At 39.3% G+C, this 18,583-nt stretch overlaps 1 protein-coding gene across 1 annotated transcript; it reads left to right on the plus strand.

Annotated features, from left to right (window-relative positions):
• Positions 1-495: 495 nt before the first annotated feature.
• Positions 496-5,386, plus strand: LOC105444964. Its single transcript, XM_030989062.1, has 2 exons — positions 496-767; positions 4,539-5,386. Exons 1-2 carry the CDS (start codon positions 593-595, stop codon positions 5,099-5,101), a joined length of 738 nt encoding a protein of 245 aa, XP_030844922.1. The 5' UTR covers positions 496-592; the 3' UTR covers positions 5,102-5,386.
• Positions 5,387-18,583: the final 13,197 nt, after the last annotated feature.

Genomic DNA, 18,583 nt, shown 5'->3' on the forward strand with positions numbered 1-18,583 from the left:
CTAAAAAGCTGAAATGTATATGTTTACAACTATCGAGGAAAGTCAGGAAACATATAAGAAATTTTATCGAACGAAGGGCGATATAAGTGGTTTACATTCATCAGTGACATCACGAGTTCGCGGCGGCTTCTCTTCTGTGATGACCCTTAGCGGCATCTTGATAGAAAACAATAACATGCCGACACCCTTTGAGTCAGCCGCGCGGCTTCTTTCATGTACGCGTATCTATAAACGGAATGTGCGCAATGTATGTTTCGAATCTATATATGGAATTATTTTAGCCGGGATATATTGGTTCTCACGGTGTTGGCGTGAGAATCCTCATTCACCTTGCAGATTTTTTAGAGGATGGTCATAGACATTATTCGGTGGCAAATTAATTTATTGGACTTTATTGAGGATATATGGTAGTCGATGCTACTATACTTTGATTCCACATCGGTTTTTTTTTTAATTTTTACTTCAACTTAGTTCTCGGAATAATTATATACGACGACGGGATTTGGAATTTTGTACATTTGGAGTTCATCATTGGTTAACTTTATATTAACTTCATAACTTCGTTAATTGTATCATCGCGTCTGGAATTATAATGCCGAATGCTAAGCAGAAGTCCAAGCGGACAACTGTCGACCAGGCCGGGTCCTCACGTCCACGGAGAACTGCAACTGCAACAGCTCCGCCTTCCCAGCCCGGATCAGAGCCTCTCGTCCAGGCACCGCAGCCGAACGCCGGAGTGGAGCAGCGGGGACCTGGTCCATCCGCAAGTGAGTACGATTCTTGGCCGCTTGTTTGCGCGGGTAATGAGACATTAAACTTAAATGTGGGCCCCGAGCAGGCGCAGCAGGGGGGGGGGGGGGGGGGGGGGGCTTATGATCAATGACCCTCCCGTGTGGGCAACTCCTCGGGAGGCGCTGGGGTCAGCTGTTCCTCGCTCATTGCGGGACAGAATCTGGAAAGGCGAGTTTGTTGATTTAGGGGCCTTGCCAGACGGCAGTGCACCCATGGTTATTGCACTGTCGGGGTCGACATTGCAGGTACAACCGCAGCGAGGGGTGCCGCGAATAACCTCAATAGAGCAATGGACCAGCGCATTTCTGGTATTTGCCTCTATATACACCGAGAAGCATGTAGTTCGGGCCTTAGAGATGTATAAGTATATGGACACCGTCCGGACGGCGGCTAGATTTGGCGGCAACGGCTGGCACACATACGATTTGCAGTTTAGGCTGAGGCAAGCAAGAGAACCCACTAGATCATGGGCTGTCATTGATAGTGAATTGTGGCTCATGACTGCCACAGCACCATGCACGCAATCAACCCCCGCCTACTACGGGAATGCATTTCGTGAAGGCAGCCCCTACGGCCAGACAAATCAATGGGAAGGCAATGCGGGCCGCAGACAGACCACAGGGCGTCCTTTCGGGCGTGAATCGAGGGGCTTGCGCTACTGTTTTAACTTCAATAGTGGCCGGTGCGTCAAGCAAGACTGTGTGTACGCCCACCGATGCCAGCAGTGCGGCCAGACCTCGCACGGGAGATCCCAATGTACGCTTGGGAAAAGAACGCTTTAGATCCCTCGCACCAACTCCGATTAGGCTGCTCCGTATGATCCCCTTTCTGAAATCATACACTAAGACGGGCGATGGACAATTTTTACATGAAGGGTTTGCAAAGGGATTCCCCTTAGGATACAAGGGTCCTAGAGTCACGGTAAAAGCAATTAATTTGAAATCAGCACGGGAAAGGGAAGATGTTTTGTTGGTTAAATTGAAGCATGAAGTAGAGCTAGGGCGGATTGTCGGGCCATTTGAATCACCCCCCTTTGAAAATTTCCGTTGCTCTCCTGTCGGGCTAGTTCTAAAAAAGACCCCGGGGGAGTTTCGAATGATACAACATCTTTCCGCGCCTAGGAATAATTCGGTCAATGGACAGATAGATCCAAAGGATTGCTCAGTTGCATATTGTACACTCGATGACGCAGTCTTGTCAGTGCAAGCATTTGGCGGGGGCGCATGCATGGGGAAGGCTGACATTAAGTCAGCCTTTCGCCTGTTGCCCGTTCACCCGGATGATTTTGACCTGTTAGGTATTTGCGTCAAGGGAAAGTTCTACTATGATAGATGCATGCCCATGGGGTGTTCGATTGCATGTTCAACATTCGAAAAGTTCAGTACATTTCTTGAATATTGCTGTCGCAAGGTAGCCGACTCTTGCAATACTCTGCACTATTTGGATGATTTCTTTTTCGTAGGGGCATCTGAGTCCGAATGCAAACATTTGCTACGCAGTTTCGAGAGCATGTGTGAACGGTTCGGGGTACCCATTGCCGCAGAAAAGACAGAAGGTCCAGTCACAAAGATCACTTTTCTGGGTTTGGAGATAGACTCAGTGGTTGGTCAAGTTCGAGTCCCGCAAGACAAACTCTTGTCACTTCAGGCGTTAATTAGCACAGTCTTAGGTAAAGAAAAGGTGACGCTAAGAACATTGCAGTCAGTCATAGGCAGCCTGAACTTTGTTTGCCGGGCGGTTGCTCCAGGGCGAGCCTTTCTGCGGCGGCTAATTGATTTGACAATAGGCGTTAAAGAGCGCCATCATATGATTCGGATTTCGTTAGGAGCGCGGGAGGACTTAAAGGCATGGCTACATTTTCTCTTGGCATTCAATGGTAGAGTATTATTTGGCGAACGCCATACTTGGAGCACACCTGACTTGCAATTTTATTCGGATTCATCTGGGAGTATTGGTTTTGGGGTCTATTTCAATGGCAAGTGGACACAGGGCAGATGGCCGGAGGGGGTCTGCACCCCTAAGTATTCCATTGCTTTTCTCGAATTGTTCCCCATCGTAGTGGGTTTGCAATTATGGGGTGGCGACCTGGGCAACAAGAGAGTATTGTTTTGGTCGGATAACCAAACCGTGGTCTCAGTTGTAAATGCCCAGACCTCTAAGTGTCCTATGATCATGTTCCTAGTTCGTCAATTAGTATTGATCTGTCAGCGCCACAACATTAGGTTTAGAGCTCGCTATGTTCCAGGGGAGAGAAATAACATTGCTGATGCTCTTTCTCGTTTTCAGGCCTCCCGCTTCCGTCAGCTTGCTCCAGGGGCAGATCACGAGGCAACGCCCCTGCCGCCCCATCTGTGGAAGATCTTCACCAAGAGTGGTCAGACTTGTTAGTTTAATCTAGGGCCCGTAATACCCATGCAGTGTATCAGCAGGCGTGGGAATCATTTCGTAAGTTCTTGTTGTTATATTTTCCAGCCAGCAATACACCGTACTCTTACGAACAGATGGCGCTGTTTATTTCTTACCTGTCACTGCAGGGATATGCAGCTTCAACTATAGTTACCTACATATCTGGCATATCTTCCCGTTTGCAGACGGAAGGGCTTTTAGACGTGACTAAACACTTTGTCGTAAGTCGTTTGTTAGTCGGTTGCCGCCGTTGGCATTCTCGAACGGATGTGCGTTGTCCGATAACTATGCCAATTCTCAAGAAACTGTTGTCTGCGCTTCCCGCTGTGTGTAATTCTTATGATGCTATCCTGTTCAAGGCATGTTTCTTAGCAGCATTTTTTTTTTTTTTTTGCGGATTGGAGAGTTTACTGCTAATTCTCGGTCAACGTCTGACGTCAGCCTGGAAGGTCGGGATGTTATTGTAGATGGTTCGGCACCAAGGCGGCACGTTAGGCTGCACATTCGATCTTCTAAAACGGACCAACAGGGACAAGGTTGTTATATCCTAATGCCAGAAGCTGACGGTTGTCCATTGTGCCCCGTGCAGGCCGTTCTAGACTATATGGCCATCAGGCCGCAATCCAGCGGCGCCTTTTTCTGTCGGTTCGATGGGAATCATGTGACTAGGCGGGAATTTACGGCGGTTTTAAGGAAGTGTTTGTCCTTTTTGGATCTGCCAGTAGCACGATTTACATCACATTCTTTCAGAATAGGTGCGGCCACATCAGCTGCTATGGCCGGTTTTGACTCAGGAGAAATTCAGAAAATGGGGCGCTGGTCCTCGGACGCGCAAAAGAGATATGTGCGTATCAATATGCTGCCTATTGCATAATTCATGATGTATTGTACCATATTTACTTCTTTGTTGTTGTTTTTATTTCCGAAATCAACAAAATATTTATACATGTACATAGACAAACAAATCGGTGGAAAGCCCAATTCAACAGTGTTGATAGAACACCACTGTTCTTCCTTGGGGTCTTTACACTACAATATTAACACACAAGCGACATGAAGCAGAATAGAAACAAAACCTAAATACAACTTAATACCAAAGTTTAAAACAAAAATAAAATAAATAAAATAAAAAATAAAAAAATTATCATTCGAGTTAAGGAAGTGTGTTAAGAAGAATTATCATTTCTTCGGAGAGGCCTATGTTTAAATAGAATGTATAATTGACTCATGTTTATGTATGAGGCAGTTGAAGATCAATAATGTTACAATTTATTGGTGGTTTTGACACAACAATGAGCTGCCAGAAGTTTTTCTTTTTTTTTCTTTCTTTCCTGCGGTAGGTTGCCAGTCACATACGATTCTGCTCATAGGCGATTCCATGATCCACTGGTTAGCCGCCTTCGCGCATCGTAAGGGAAAACAAGGTTTGGGGTCGGCAGCCAACGTCGTTTGGAGAGGAAGGAGGGGCCTTAAGCTAGGTCAACTAAGTGGACATGTCCAACGGGTGCTGCCCGGTTCCTCTCCGTCGCACCTAGTTCTGTACGTGGGGACGAACGACGTCGGGCAAGCTAAAAAACACGAATTGTTCTTGCTTTTGGATACAACGCTCGGACGATTGCACGAACATTTCCCCAATGCCCGCATGATTTGGTCGGATATTTTGCCGCGCAGGACCTACAGCGGCTTCAGTAAAGACGAGCAGCTCAAAATTGATCGGACGCGGCGAGCTCTAAACAAGCACGCCAGGCGCATATGCCGCACGATCGGGGGCAGTGCTTTGACTCACCTGGGCATCAGGCACGAGCGGCGCGAGCTGTTTAGGAGAGATGGTATTCATCTCTCCGAGACCGGAAATAATATGTTTCTTCATAGCCTTATTAAGGGGTTGGAAAACATGGCATAGATTTTCGTGGAGTTTTTTGTTATTCAAGTCATAATGAAACGTAGTAATCACGTTTGTTTCGGGTAATTGGTCTATTTTTATTTAGCTCAAGCTTTGTAATTACAAAACTCGTACGTTATAGCAAAAGAGACTTATCAGGCTAGTGGTTTTTATTAAGATGTTAAGTTGATTTAATTAATGTATATATATATATATATATATACAGTATATATTTCCCCATTTTGATGTTTAAAGGTAGTTATTAGGTTTCGGGTAATTGGTTTATTTAGCTCGAGCTTTAAAAGCATAACACTTTTATGTAACGCGAAAGAGACTTATTAGGCTAATGGTTAATATTAACATGTTAAGTTTATGTACATATACACTGTTGGTCATAATGGTGGAATAATTATTTTTACCCCAATTTATTGAATGATTTTGACAATGATTTATTTCCCATAGATCTAGATAATAGTATATATTCTCAGATTTTATTGAATGACAATTGACGAGTGTTTGTTTTGCGTGACTGCTAAAGCGTGTGTGCTACCATGCTAATCAACTAGGGGACCTACGTCCTTAAGTCATAACTGACAGTAATGGGGATTAATGCCTCGTAATAGCGCACTAATGTAGCAAATCGACACGGTTTTGATCCTAGGGGCTCACAGTAACGAGGCTATTGCTTAGCCAATGAATTATGACTGTACGCAGCGGGCGCTAGGGTACGTCAACGCCCCCACAAAAACAAAAACAAAAGAAAATGCAATAATTTGTCAATAATTCATTGCATTTTCCCGCAGTCCCCAACAGGAGAAAATCCTCTGTAGGGCCATGCATTATGGTTCAAGGCATGCACACATAGAAGATTTTATTTTGTTGGGGTAGGGGTAAAATGCAATGAATTATTGAAAAATTATTGCACTTTCTTTGTTTTTTCGTTTTTGTGGGGGCGTCGACGTACCCTTGCGCCCGCTGCGTACAGCCATGATTTATCGGCTAAGCAATGGCCTCGTTAGTGTGAACCCCCAGATTAAAAACCGTATCGATGTGCTATATTAGTGCCCTTTTATGAGGCATTAATCCCCATTACTGTCAGTTATGACTTAAGGACGTAGGTCCCCTAGTTGATTAGCCTAGTAGCATACACATGCTTCAGCAATCACGCAAAACAAACACTCCCCAATTGTCATTCAATAAAATATGAGAATTTATACTATTATCTGGATCTATTAGGAATAAATCATTGTCAAAATCATTCAATAAATTGGGGTAAAAATAATTATTCCACCATTATGACCAACAGTGTATATACCCGGATTTTGAAGCTGTGTATTTCAGTTAATGGAAATTACAAAGCGTTCTCATGAGCTTGGTCACAGTTGGGACCACGAACGCGTTTTTCATTGAAGACTGCTTTTGGTTTAAAATGAAAGGTAGTTATCTTGTTATTTTGATTAATTGGTTGATTTAGCTTAAGCTTTGAAATTTCAAAACGTGGGTATTGAAAAGATATTATGGTAATTGGTTGAATGCATTATGTTCAAGTTCAAGTTCGCGTACTTTGTACATATATATATATATATATATAGCCGTTTTGTGGCTTTGTTTTATTTACCATTATTGCAGAGTGTTTTCATGAGCTTAGTCACAGTCGTGGCCATAAATGTGCTTTTAACTTATAGTTTTTGGTTGGAAATGAAAGGTACATGTAGTTATCACGTTATTTTGGCTAATTGGTTGGATTCAATATGTTCACGTTCAAATTCGTGTACTTAGTTCATATATATATATATATATAGCCGTTCGTGGCTTTGTTTTACTATACTTACTGTTATTGCAGAGTGCTTTCATGAGCATAGTCACAGTCGAGGTCATAAAGGTGTTTTTAATTTATTGTTTTTGGTTGAAAACGAAAGGTGGTTATTACGTTATTTTGGTTAGTTGGTTGATTTAGCTCAAGCTTCGAAATCGCACAACGTTGGTATTGAAATGAAATTAAGGTAATTGGTTGAATTCAATAGGTTCAAGTTCGTGTTCGCGTTTAAAACGCGTAGTGAAACGAAAGTAACCCATTATAATTTAGGGTGAAATTAATATGTCAGTTTATATGCGTACATTACGCGATAAAAATATATACGCTCAGTGGCGGCGGGCGGTGCCCGTGTGGCGGAAATAGGCATTTTTGCCTCTTCGCATATATATATGTGTATGTGTATATATGTTAATATATACATATAAAGGTTATTATGTGTATTACACACTGCTGCAGAATACCTCATGGGAAGGTTGTGTTTTGGAGAATATGAATTGGATTATTTTAATTGGCCATTGTATCTTGCAGAGCTCAATATTTATTGGTTTCCGGTTGGGGCCCCGCTGATAACAGGTATCCTGTCGTTTATTTATAACATGTACCCGCCTGTAAAGTAGGCATCTGTTCGCCTGTTTAATGCAGTGGAACTGTGTGTCTTCTTTGTATGCAGAGGGGTGTTATACGTATAGCCCACTTTGTGGTACTCACAGTTAAATTCCAAATGAGAAGGTAAACTCTGTTCGCCCTCTTTAATGAGGAAACAGTGTCGCCTTTTTACGGGCTGTGGGGGGTTGTACACAAGTTCTCGTCTGTTGGTGGCCCTGATGCAGAGAGTACTTTGGAGTGGACATGCCGGCTCCATCCAGTTTTTTCAGAGCTCAATATTTATTGGTTTCCGGTGGGGGCCCCGATGATATTTATAACATGTACCCGCCTGTAAAGTAGGCATCTGTTCGCCTGTTTAATGCAGTGGAACTGTGTGTCTTCTTTGTATGCAGAGGGGTGTTATACGTATAGCCCACTTTGTGGTACTCACAGTTAAATTCCAAATGAGAAGGTAAACTCTGTTTGCCCTCTTTAATGAGGAAACAGTGTCGCCTTTTTACGGGCTGTGGGGGTTGTACACAAGTTCTCGTCTGTTGGTGGCCCCGATGCAGAGAGTACTATGGATTGGACATGCCGACTCCATCCAGTTTTTCATGTGCAGATACTTGTATAAATTGATCAAAAGATTCGAAAATGATACCCGGGTCCTTCCCTGGGGCGGATTGGAGCAGTGTAACGTTTAAGTAAAAGTATTTTATATTCAGTTGGGAAAGTTTGTGTCGTAGTTGTTATTATTGTCATGATGTTGATATTCAGGGTAACAAGATTCCATCCTCTATTAAATCTCAAGTACCCGCAAAAACGCATCCCGTTTCATTTTGTTACTGTGAATGTAAGAAATTTTATCGAACGAAGGGCGATATAAATGGTTTACATTCATCAGTGACATCACGAGTTCGCGGCGGCTTCTCTTCTGTGATGACCCTTAGCGGCATCTTAATAGAAAACAATAACATGCCGACACCCTTTGAGTCAGCCGCGCGGCTTCTTTCATGTACGCGTATCTATAAACGGAATGTGCGCAATGTATGTTTCGAATCTATATATGGAATTATTTTAGCCGGGATATATTGGTTCTCACGGTGTTGGCGTGAGAATCCTCATTCACCTTGCAGATTTTTTAGAGGATGGTCATAGACATTATTCGGTGGCAAATTAATTTACCCTCAACCACCCCCAACTTCATTTTCCTCCTTACGTTTTTCAAGTGTATTCGATAGTATGTTTTACTAAATATTAAGTGGTCAGGAAGCGTGTCAAGTGATTCACATAATGGATTAATCATGATTGTTTTTTCCCCTCAGTCAAGTAATCTTGATGTCGAAGCAATGCTTGGCAGGTTGGGGCTTTCCTGCATCACAATTAAAGGAGATTTTTATATATAACAACGTTAATATAGCTGAGTAACAATTTTGGTCTCAGCTCGTTATACCACATTTTGTCGTTGTTGTTAATTCGATTATATATATATTGGCATTATTGTTTTGCAAGCAATACGATTTTGTAATAATGGTTTTGTTGGTCTAGGAGATAAGTTATGATTGACATGATATGTGTTTTGTCTCACAGATATAAATGCAATAATGCATGGAAATTGTTTTACATGCTTTAGGTCAAGCAATCGAATATATACGATACAGGGTAATCTCGATTAAAGGAGATTTCATATGTAACAATGTTGTTAAGATAGCAGAATAACATTCCTGGTCCCAGCTCGTTATATTATATTTTGTTGTTACCTGTATTAGGTCCAGGATTATATACAACGGCATTTCTGCTGTAGCAGGGTAAATTTAACGGGACCAATTAAGAACCTCGTTATACCGATTTATCGCTGTATACAGTGGGTTTAACATTATTTAGTGAGTGTGTTAACGAATTAAAGGAGAATTGTATTCCCAAAGGACATGCAGGGTAATGCTATATCAAATTGAAAGTTTACTCGGATTTGGAGCAAATTGCTTGGTCGCACGAATATCTACGGTTTTATAACGAATGGCTCCGCAGTCGTGGGCCGTGAGGGAATTTTGTCCCGGTCATGTTTCTCAGATCAGTGGTCTGAAGATTGGGTTTGTTTCGCCCTCACCTCATCCGAAAGGGGGTCACGGAGTGGCCTCGGGGGGGGGGGGGTCTAAACACGCGAATTGTTGGAATTTGCGTTGTGACATGTGTAATTGGCATTTTTGCCTCTTCGCATATATATATGTGTATGTGTATATATGTTAATATATACATATAAAGGTTATTATTTGTATTACACACTGCTGCAGAATACCTCATGGGAAGGTTGTGTTTTGGAGAATATGAATTGGATTATTTTAATTGGCCATTGTATCTTGCAGAGCTCAATATTTATTGGTTTCCGGTTGGGGCCCCGATGATAACAGGTATCCTGTCGTTTATTTATAACATGTGGCTCGGTGTAAAAATGTCAGAGGAAAAAATGTCAGAGGTAAAAATGTCAGAGGTAAAAATGTCAGAGGAAAAAATGTCAGAGGTAAAAATGTCATAGGTAAAAATGTCAGAGGTAAAAATGTCAGAGGAAAAAATGTCAGAGGAAAAAATGTCTGAGGTAAAAATGTCAGAGGTAAAAATGTCAGAGGTAAAAATGTCAGGGGTAAAAATGTCAGAGGTAAAAATGTCAGAGGTAAAAATGTCAGAGGAAAAAATGTCAGAGGTAAAAATGTCAGAGGAAAAAATGTCAGAGGTATAAAATAAAAACAAAAGCATGTGAAAAGTTTGTTATGGTTACACCTGGGTTATATATTAGGCTTATCGAAAAAAGAACAGCGAGGGATATTCTGCAGTCGTTATTTCACCGCTGCTTTATTTTCCACTTTCCCAGTTTAAAATTATTTACCTTTCGGCCCCAAATTGTGACTTTTTGCCCGATTATTGCCAAAGGAAGATGGGGGGGGGGGGTATTCTTCTTCTGGGGCACGGTGACCTAGCTGGCTGCTCTCCCCTTCCTCTTATATGCTTTGCTATATATCCTTCCGAACAGTGGTCAATGCCTAGGCAGAGAAGGCAGACTAATGGGATATGGTTTCTACTCCGAGTTTCGCGCCCTGCTTGCAAGCAGTCATCAGGCAACTGATAACATTCTTAAAAGTACATGATTATCCTACAACCATGGTACAAATACCCCTAAAATAAGACTTAACTAATAAAATACAATTGGAATTACTCATGAGTATTCTTATTGTATTGTATTCAGGTATTGTATTAGTCTTATTGTATTGTATTGTATTAGTTGAGTCTTATTTTGAGCGTATTTGTACCAAGGTTGTAGAGGAATCATGTACTTTGACGAATGCTATCAGTTGTCTGATGATCGCTTGCAAGGCGTGAAACTCGGAGTAGCAACCATGCATGTCCCATTAGTCTGCCTTATTCAACATTTATGTACCGGTATATTATGCTTTTGTATAAGCAAATGGTACTGGTACACTGAGTAAACTTCTGGGGGAAAAGATTTCTAAAATCGAGAAGTTTGGCCATGTTTTATAGGCTGAGTTGTCGCTCCATGGTGTAATCATTAAATAAAAAGAAAAGTCAGTACAGCCCACAAAATAGGATCAGATATCTATGAACCTCCCCCCCCCCCCCCCCAACTTCTCCTTCACTTTTGAAGATTGTTAGACATTTTAACTGCGTGGCAATGACTACTATTATATGTAATTCCAATAAATGCATATTACCGACAATTCCACTTTCTTGAGGGCTTGGTATTTTGATACTCTGAAACAAAGCAGAAACCCATGTTATCAGTGCTAACCGCACCATCACATTCCCGAAGTGCGCACGTTGCAATAAAATATTGTCGATTACTATTGCGGTATATAATAGTCTGGGAAAAATCAATAAGCAGCTTTGTTACTCCGATACAAAGCAGAAAGCCGCCCATGTTACATCAATTAAAGAGGTTGAGGGAAAGGTGAACAATAATTTGTGAGCGTTTACCATTCTTATTATGCAAGTGTGGAAGAACATCAAAGAAAAAAGTTATTCCCTGAAAATCTATTTCAAATGACTTCATATCCCAGATATGACAAGTAACAGCTTTAAAATGAGGCCCGATTTGTATGCCATATGTTTGTGTAGTCCCATATCAATATCTGTCTGTGTACAGTGCTTGTTACTTTACCAAGACTGGGCCAAAGATTTTATCATTTTGATGACTCCAAAACCCTGCACTACACACCAATACTTACATGTTTATGCTAGATGATCAACCTTTTCTGATTGCTTCCACACCGTTTCTTTCACAATGCAATCACAAGACCAGAACTCAACTTTATCTTTAAATGCCAACCGCACCATCACATTCCAGAGAAGCGCGCGCTTTGCAGAGGTTCGGTTTAAATTACATCGTTATTTATAATTTTCGGAGAGTTTAAAATGGGGACGAGCTTCTGAATCGAGACGGTCTTTTACTTTTTGGAGCGGGTTTTTAGTTTTCGGAGCGAGTTTTTACTTTTCGGAGCGACTTCTTGATTTTCTTATGAAGTACTAAAGCTTTAGCAGAGTTCGGGGCGCCCAGCCCTTATATGTAACTTTTCGTGGTTCCTCGTGATTATATGTAACTATTTGTACTAAATGCACTACTCACTTTACCACTTGACTTTTGTCGAGAACTTTCATTTCTTCGTTTGGACTTTGTTCGTCTCTGAAACGTTACACGGGCTAGGTTGCAGGCTGCCACCGGCCAAACTGGTCCGTTTCACAAACATTAACACATCAACGAATTCAAAATATCAAAAAATGTTAGACATTCATACATATAAATATGCAAGACTGATCACAACAAAATATATTTCAAAATCTATTGTCCACATTGTATTATCCTCAGGACATGTACGAAATACAACACACAGCCATTTATAAAATTTACATTATGGAAGAAAGGAATATAATAGACTAGCCCATGCAGTAGCAGTACGTCTCGACATTCTGTGTGATAAAAGTGCTGAGATATTATAACTGCACTCATTTTTTTTGCTTGTACCTCTGACATTTTTACGACTGACATTTTTACCTCTGACATTTTTTCCTCTGACATTTTTACCTCTGACATTTTTTCCTCCGACATTTTTACTTCTGACATTTTTTCCTCTGACATTTTTTCCTCTGACATTTTTACTTCTGACATTTTTTCCTCTGACATTTTTACCTCTGACATTTTTACCTCTGACATTTTTACCTCTGACATTTTTACCCGGCACCATACGTATAGCCCACTTTGTGGTACTCACAGTTAAATTCCAAATGAGAAGGTAAACTCTGTTCGCCCTCTTTAATGAGGAAACAGTGTCGCCTTTTTACGGGCTGTGGGGGGTTGTACACAAGTTCTCGTCTGTTGGTGGCCCCGATGCAGAGAGTACTATGGATTGGACATGCCGACTCCATCCAGTTTTTCATGAGCAGATACTTGTATAAATTGATCAAAAGATTCGAAAATGATACCCGGGTCCTTCCCTGGGGCGGATTGGAGCAGTGTAACGTTTAAGTAAAAGTATTTTATATTCAGTTGGGAAAGTTTGTGTCGTAGTTGTTATTATTGTCATGATGTTGATATTCAGGGTAACAAGATTCCATCCTCTATTAAATCTCAAGTACCCGCAAAAACGCATCCCGTTTCATTTTGTTACTGTGAATGTAAATAGAAAAGAATATCAATTTACAAAACATATCTTCAAATTCGTACAATGAAATAATGACAGATGAAATACTGGTATGGTTAAAAGTACAACTGTTCAAATATACAAATAAAAAAGATTGGGTTTGTGCCGAAAAACATAAAACAATCAGCGATTATTAGGAAGATCAATAAAATATGGTATTTCACTTTGTTTAAAACGACAGGTTCTGCATTTATATTGACGATACTTGTGTTTATTTTGTAATGACATGCCAACAATTATTCGTTTAGGAATCCAGCCTTTGCATTGTGGGTTATTAGGTAGAGATTCAGCAAAAACAAAACATAATTTTTCACGCCTTATTTGCAATCGTTCAAGCTGGCATCGTTTCAAGGCGTCTTCATAATTCATACAACTTTTTCCTTAAATGATTTTACATAGGCCTATACCCTTTTCTGAATTCTTTCTAAATTCTGTATGTGCTCTAAGGTAAGACCTCCATTAAAAACAGTTGCACACTACTCTGAAACAGGACGAATGTATTCAACATATGTTTGAATTAATTCAGGAATTGGTAATTGATATTGCTTAACCATTCTAAACATGTAGGCCCGAATTCACAAAGGAGGTTTGTCGTCAAACCTCGGTTTCTCGACAAACCTCCTTTTGTTTCGACAAACCTCCTTTTGTTTTTTACAAACCAGGTTTGTAAAAAACGCGTCAAAACGCGTCATATGACGTACATAAACCTCGGTTTGTCGACAAACCTCCTTTGTGAATTCGGGCCGTAGAGTTTTCTATTGCACTTTTTTAAAACTTCATTTATGTGAGTGTCCCATTTCAAATTTTGCTGGATGTAGACTCCCATCATTTTTGTAATAGGTTTACATATGAAAATTGTGAATCACCAATACTAAACGTCTCAGGAACAGATGGATTTTCATGAATGTAATTCTCATTGCAATACATGTTTCAAGGTTTAGTTGCATGTGATTACTTTCTGTCCATTCTAATAAATTATCTAATACATGTAATATCGACCTTCATGTAGAGTAAGATCTTCAACATATTTCAAATAAAACAACGATTGTCTTGACAAGCCTCATTGAACATAATTAAAAATAAAATTTGGCCTAACTTCGTACCTTAAAGGGATCGTTTAACAATGTTAAATCTGAGATACACGGTCCTACATGTTACCAGTGTCTGTGATATGGTGTAATATTGAAGCCCTAAAAAAATTATCGCTTCAAAATGATCAAGAAGTGCCTCAAAAAAGTAAAAATCTTTTAGTTACCGGTTTTACCATACTCCTTTTCCCCAATAGACTGTAGTGTTATGAAAACCGTTCGGCGAACGGTTTTTAAAATTTGTAATTCCAATCATTGATATCTTGATAATCAGACAGGCGATCGGCTTGTAAAAGTCATGGAGTTCCGGACTGACATAAAGATTTATAATTATCATTCCAGCATGAGCTAAATCAAAGATTATTTCTAAAGGATCTAATACATAGTTACCGGATCCCTTTAAGGTACCCCAGCATGGGTGGTTACATATTTAAAAAAAAAGGAAAAAAAAGAAGATATTTTACACACTGAAAACGTTGTTCTTAAAAGCCTATTACCTAATTTATGATATATGGTCTGAAATTGAGATCAATCAATTTCCTAATCAAAAAATTGTGATCCAATCTGTCAAATAGTTTGTAAAAATCGGTACAAATAATAGTTGACATAGAATTTGGTCTCTCACAATTTTCAAAAATGTTATGCAATAGTCTAATAAGATAGTGAGATGTTGATACAACAGGTCAATTACCATATGAAGGCTTAGTGCATACCCCTACTTTTCACCCCTTCCCAGTTAACTGTAAACGACCGAGTCAAATACATCATGCATAGCACCAATTACTTTATCAATAGGATAACATTTTCTTTCCAATATTAACAAAAAATAACACAATTGAAATAGAGCTTTCATAAATTACAAATGCTTTCAATACCCTAGCATAACATAAACAAGCAGTGGACTTCCACTGCTAATGTGCACAGCCTGCCGCATTACACATTCTTCAATACTCAAAAGCTAATAAGGACACGTTTATACATTCATCGTCTTTTTAAATAAATCAACACAACAGATTTCCTAAATAAATCACGACTGTCGTTATGTTTTATTCAAACGAACTACGAACTAAAGGGATATTGTTTTCATCCCATAAAGCTCTAAAGTATAATACAAATGGGTGATAATTTCACTGACTATCCAAATAATGCGTTCGTATCCCAAGCCCACCAGAAGCGGGACAGATCCTAAAATTAAGCCCAATTGTTTCTTAATGCCCACACCAATAAATTCAGACCACGGTAATTCATTACAAAAAACAACAACATCGCATTGCACTGAAGACCTCGGCAGATTAAAATCTTGCAGAGACTCGCCTAGAATTCCTCTTTTAAATTGTTACATTTTTCGAGTGCCCCAATGCATCGCGGACGCGGATGCTTTGACTAAAAACCTAGCGACCTGGTCTATTCATGTTAATCTGAATGACTAAAAAGTCAATGCCCTTTTAATATCCTCAATCATGTAACAAATTTAAACTACATCCCTCATGCATCTTTCAAGGGTAATTTATTAATGTCAACAATTGAAGAGTAAAGACGTGCAGTATTTAGCTCCTTTTTTACACATCACTTTCTTCACAAAGTTCTTGAGTATTTCCTCTTTTAAAACATAACAACAAATATTTTGAGAATACTACACCTCTCTTGTCTATTCAAGCAATTTAAACAGGAATGCAGTTTTTCTTCTCCTAGAATGTTATCTTACACAAATGAATAATTACACTGGCCATCCAAACGATGCAACCATTCTTTATTATACCGATTGTGTATGTTCACGCGGCCTATAGTTCAATGTATTTTATTTTTCTTCTTCCTTTTCCGTAAAAAAAAGAGAAGACAATCCATTTATTCATGTAATTAAATACCTATCCATTTGTAAAAAAGAATTTGTTAATTGGTAATTTTTGCGTATTTTTTCCATGTAAAATTTACTTGAAAACATTAGTTTTGCCACTTACGCACTAAATCTAAGTCTTGCTAACTCAAACTTTCAATTTAGTAGAACATACGTGGATATTTAATTAAAATCAAATACATAAGAACTTTAAGTAATTTCAGCTTGTATTAATTTAGTAATTTTAACTCAAATTGAAAATCAGAAATTATACGTATTACTCAAACAATTTGGCCCGAATTCACAACGGAGGTCTGAGGACAAACCCGGTTTGATCAGACCAAGGTTTGTACAAACCTTGGTTTGAGCTCAAACCTGGTTTGTCCTCAAACCCATTCCACAAAGGAAGGTTTGTATAAACCTCGGTCTGTAATTCCCAAACCTCGGACCAAGGTTTGTAAAACTAGTCTCAGCCATAGGGTTTCTAACATAATTTTTATGGGCTAGGGTTTAAATGTTAAGAATTGAAAAAACTGTTAAACTAAGCATTCTTAGTATGATCCGGACATCTTAATGAGCAATCTTGAAAAGATGATGGTTAGAACATCTCTGAAATAAACTTTTGAATTGCATTTTCATGAATTAATCGAACCAAACTGGCGCGCCGATGCAGAAAGTGCCCCACGTACTCACATTTGTGTGGTGCTGGTGAAGCACTCAATCTGACCCAGAAAAAATTGACATCGGCACCTGGAAAACTTCGTTAGATAAATACATCTAAGGTTGTCAAGGGATCTTTTAAATTGACTATAAGAGTCTTGTTGTTTTGGGGGTTACAAATTCTTATCAATAAAATCACCTAATAATAATAATATAATAATGATTTAATATGAATTAAGTTTTTATTGTGATTAATATATTAATTCATTTGATTGCAATTGTTAATTACTATAGATCTATATAGTTATTTTGTTAGAATGGTCAATCAATTATTATTTTAACTAGTTCCCCGTTTGTTTCCCCAACTGGCTATTTTTTCACATCAAAATTGTAACTGGTAAATGATTTGTTTCCATATAATATTAATTTAAAAAAAATTCCTCTATGGCCATCTTTTCTTTCTCTCTCCCTCCCTGTCTCTTTCTCTGTCCCCGTCCCTCCTCTCTCTTTCTACCCATTTTTATTCTCTCTCCCTCCCTTTCTCTCTCTATTAATTCTTTTTCTTTCTCCCCTCTCTCTCTCTCTCTATTCATCTTTCTCTCTCTCCCTCCCTGTCTCTTTCTCTGTCCCCGTCCCTCTTCTCTCTTTCTACCCATTTTTGTTTTCTCTCCCTCCCATTCTCTCTCTATTAATTCTTTTTCTTTCTCCCCTCTCTCTATTAATCTTTCTCTCTCTCCCTCCCTGTCTCTTTATCTGTCCCCGTCCCTCCTCTCTCTTTCTATACCCATTTTTGTTCTCTCTCTCTCTCCTTTTCTCTCTCTATTAATTCTTTTTCTTTCTCCCCCTCTCTCTCTCTCTATTCATCTTTCTCTCTCTCCCTCCCTTTCTCTCTCTATTAATTTTTTTCTTTGTCCCCTCTCTCTCTCTATTCAACTTTTTCTCTCTTCTTCTTCTTTTTTTGCAATGAAACACATAATGCAAAACCATGCAAACTGCAAACACACACATCTGCACCACAATAGTAATCTACCGTTTGTTCAAACAATGCAGTTCACATTTGTAAATTTTGTAGCATGCTTATATGAAATATAGCCCACTAGAGGTTAAGAGAGGCTCTGGAAGGCCAATTAAAAGTCTCACTGTAGCGCTATTAGCAGAAAGAAAATCAGAAATACAACAAACTGGGTGACGAAAATTCAAATTTGCACATAAAAGTTCTTTAATTCTGACTTCGCTTAGTACAGTAAATAATATTTGTTCGAATACTCTCCCCTAGCTGACAACCAAATAATTTATATTGACCCACCCCTCAACTCAGCAGTGTATACAATGCTAATTATAGTTAAATCGGGTGCATTTAATCTATAGAGAACACTTAATTACAAATACCGTCAGAGTGACAACAAATACTTATCAACTAAACATAACATCAAAAATATTCATAAATAATCAACAGTTCAACACCCAGGTTCTTGATGTAATGCTGCATAACTACGAAGTATTGTGGGAACACCAGGGAGGGGCCGTATTTTGAAATACATTTTGAGGTAATTCCAGTTGCAATCGAGTTAAATCTGTATTTTATATTACTTATTACTGTATACATTGAATTTTTTTGTGGAATCCTTAATTAAATAATGTATAGCTCACTAAATAGATAGATAGTGGTGGTTATTTTACTTGACAGCTAAGAAAGCAATAAATGCTTGTTAGTAAGCTCCAGTGTTAGCTGTTTTAGGCTATACTTGTCTAAACCAATGCTATATTTGCACAACGTGAATTTCCCCAATATGGGCAACAGGAAAGCATAAAAAT

Source organism: Strongylocentrotus purpuratus, unplaced genomic scaffold, assembly GCF_000002235.5.
Source record: "Strongylocentrotus purpuratus isolate Spur 01 unplaced genomic scaffold, Spur_5.0 spur5_scaffold_18, whole genome shotgun sequence".
In the NCBI taxonomy this organism is placed as follows: Eukaryota; Metazoa; Echinodermata; class Echinoidea; order Camarodonta; family Strongylocentrotidae; genus Strongylocentrotus; species Strongylocentrotus purpuratus.

What these genes read in the sequence shown, in the direction of transcription:
- LOC105444964 (XM_030989062.1), top strand. Translation starts at nt 593, where the DNA reads ATGCCGAATGCTAAGCAGAAGTCCAAGCGGACAACTGTCGACCAGGCC. An exon ending in GGGACCTGGTCCATCCGCAA is followed by an intron (nt 768 to 4,538) that starts GTGAGTACGATT and finishes TTCCTGCGGTAG; the next exon opens with GTTGCCAGTCACATACGATT.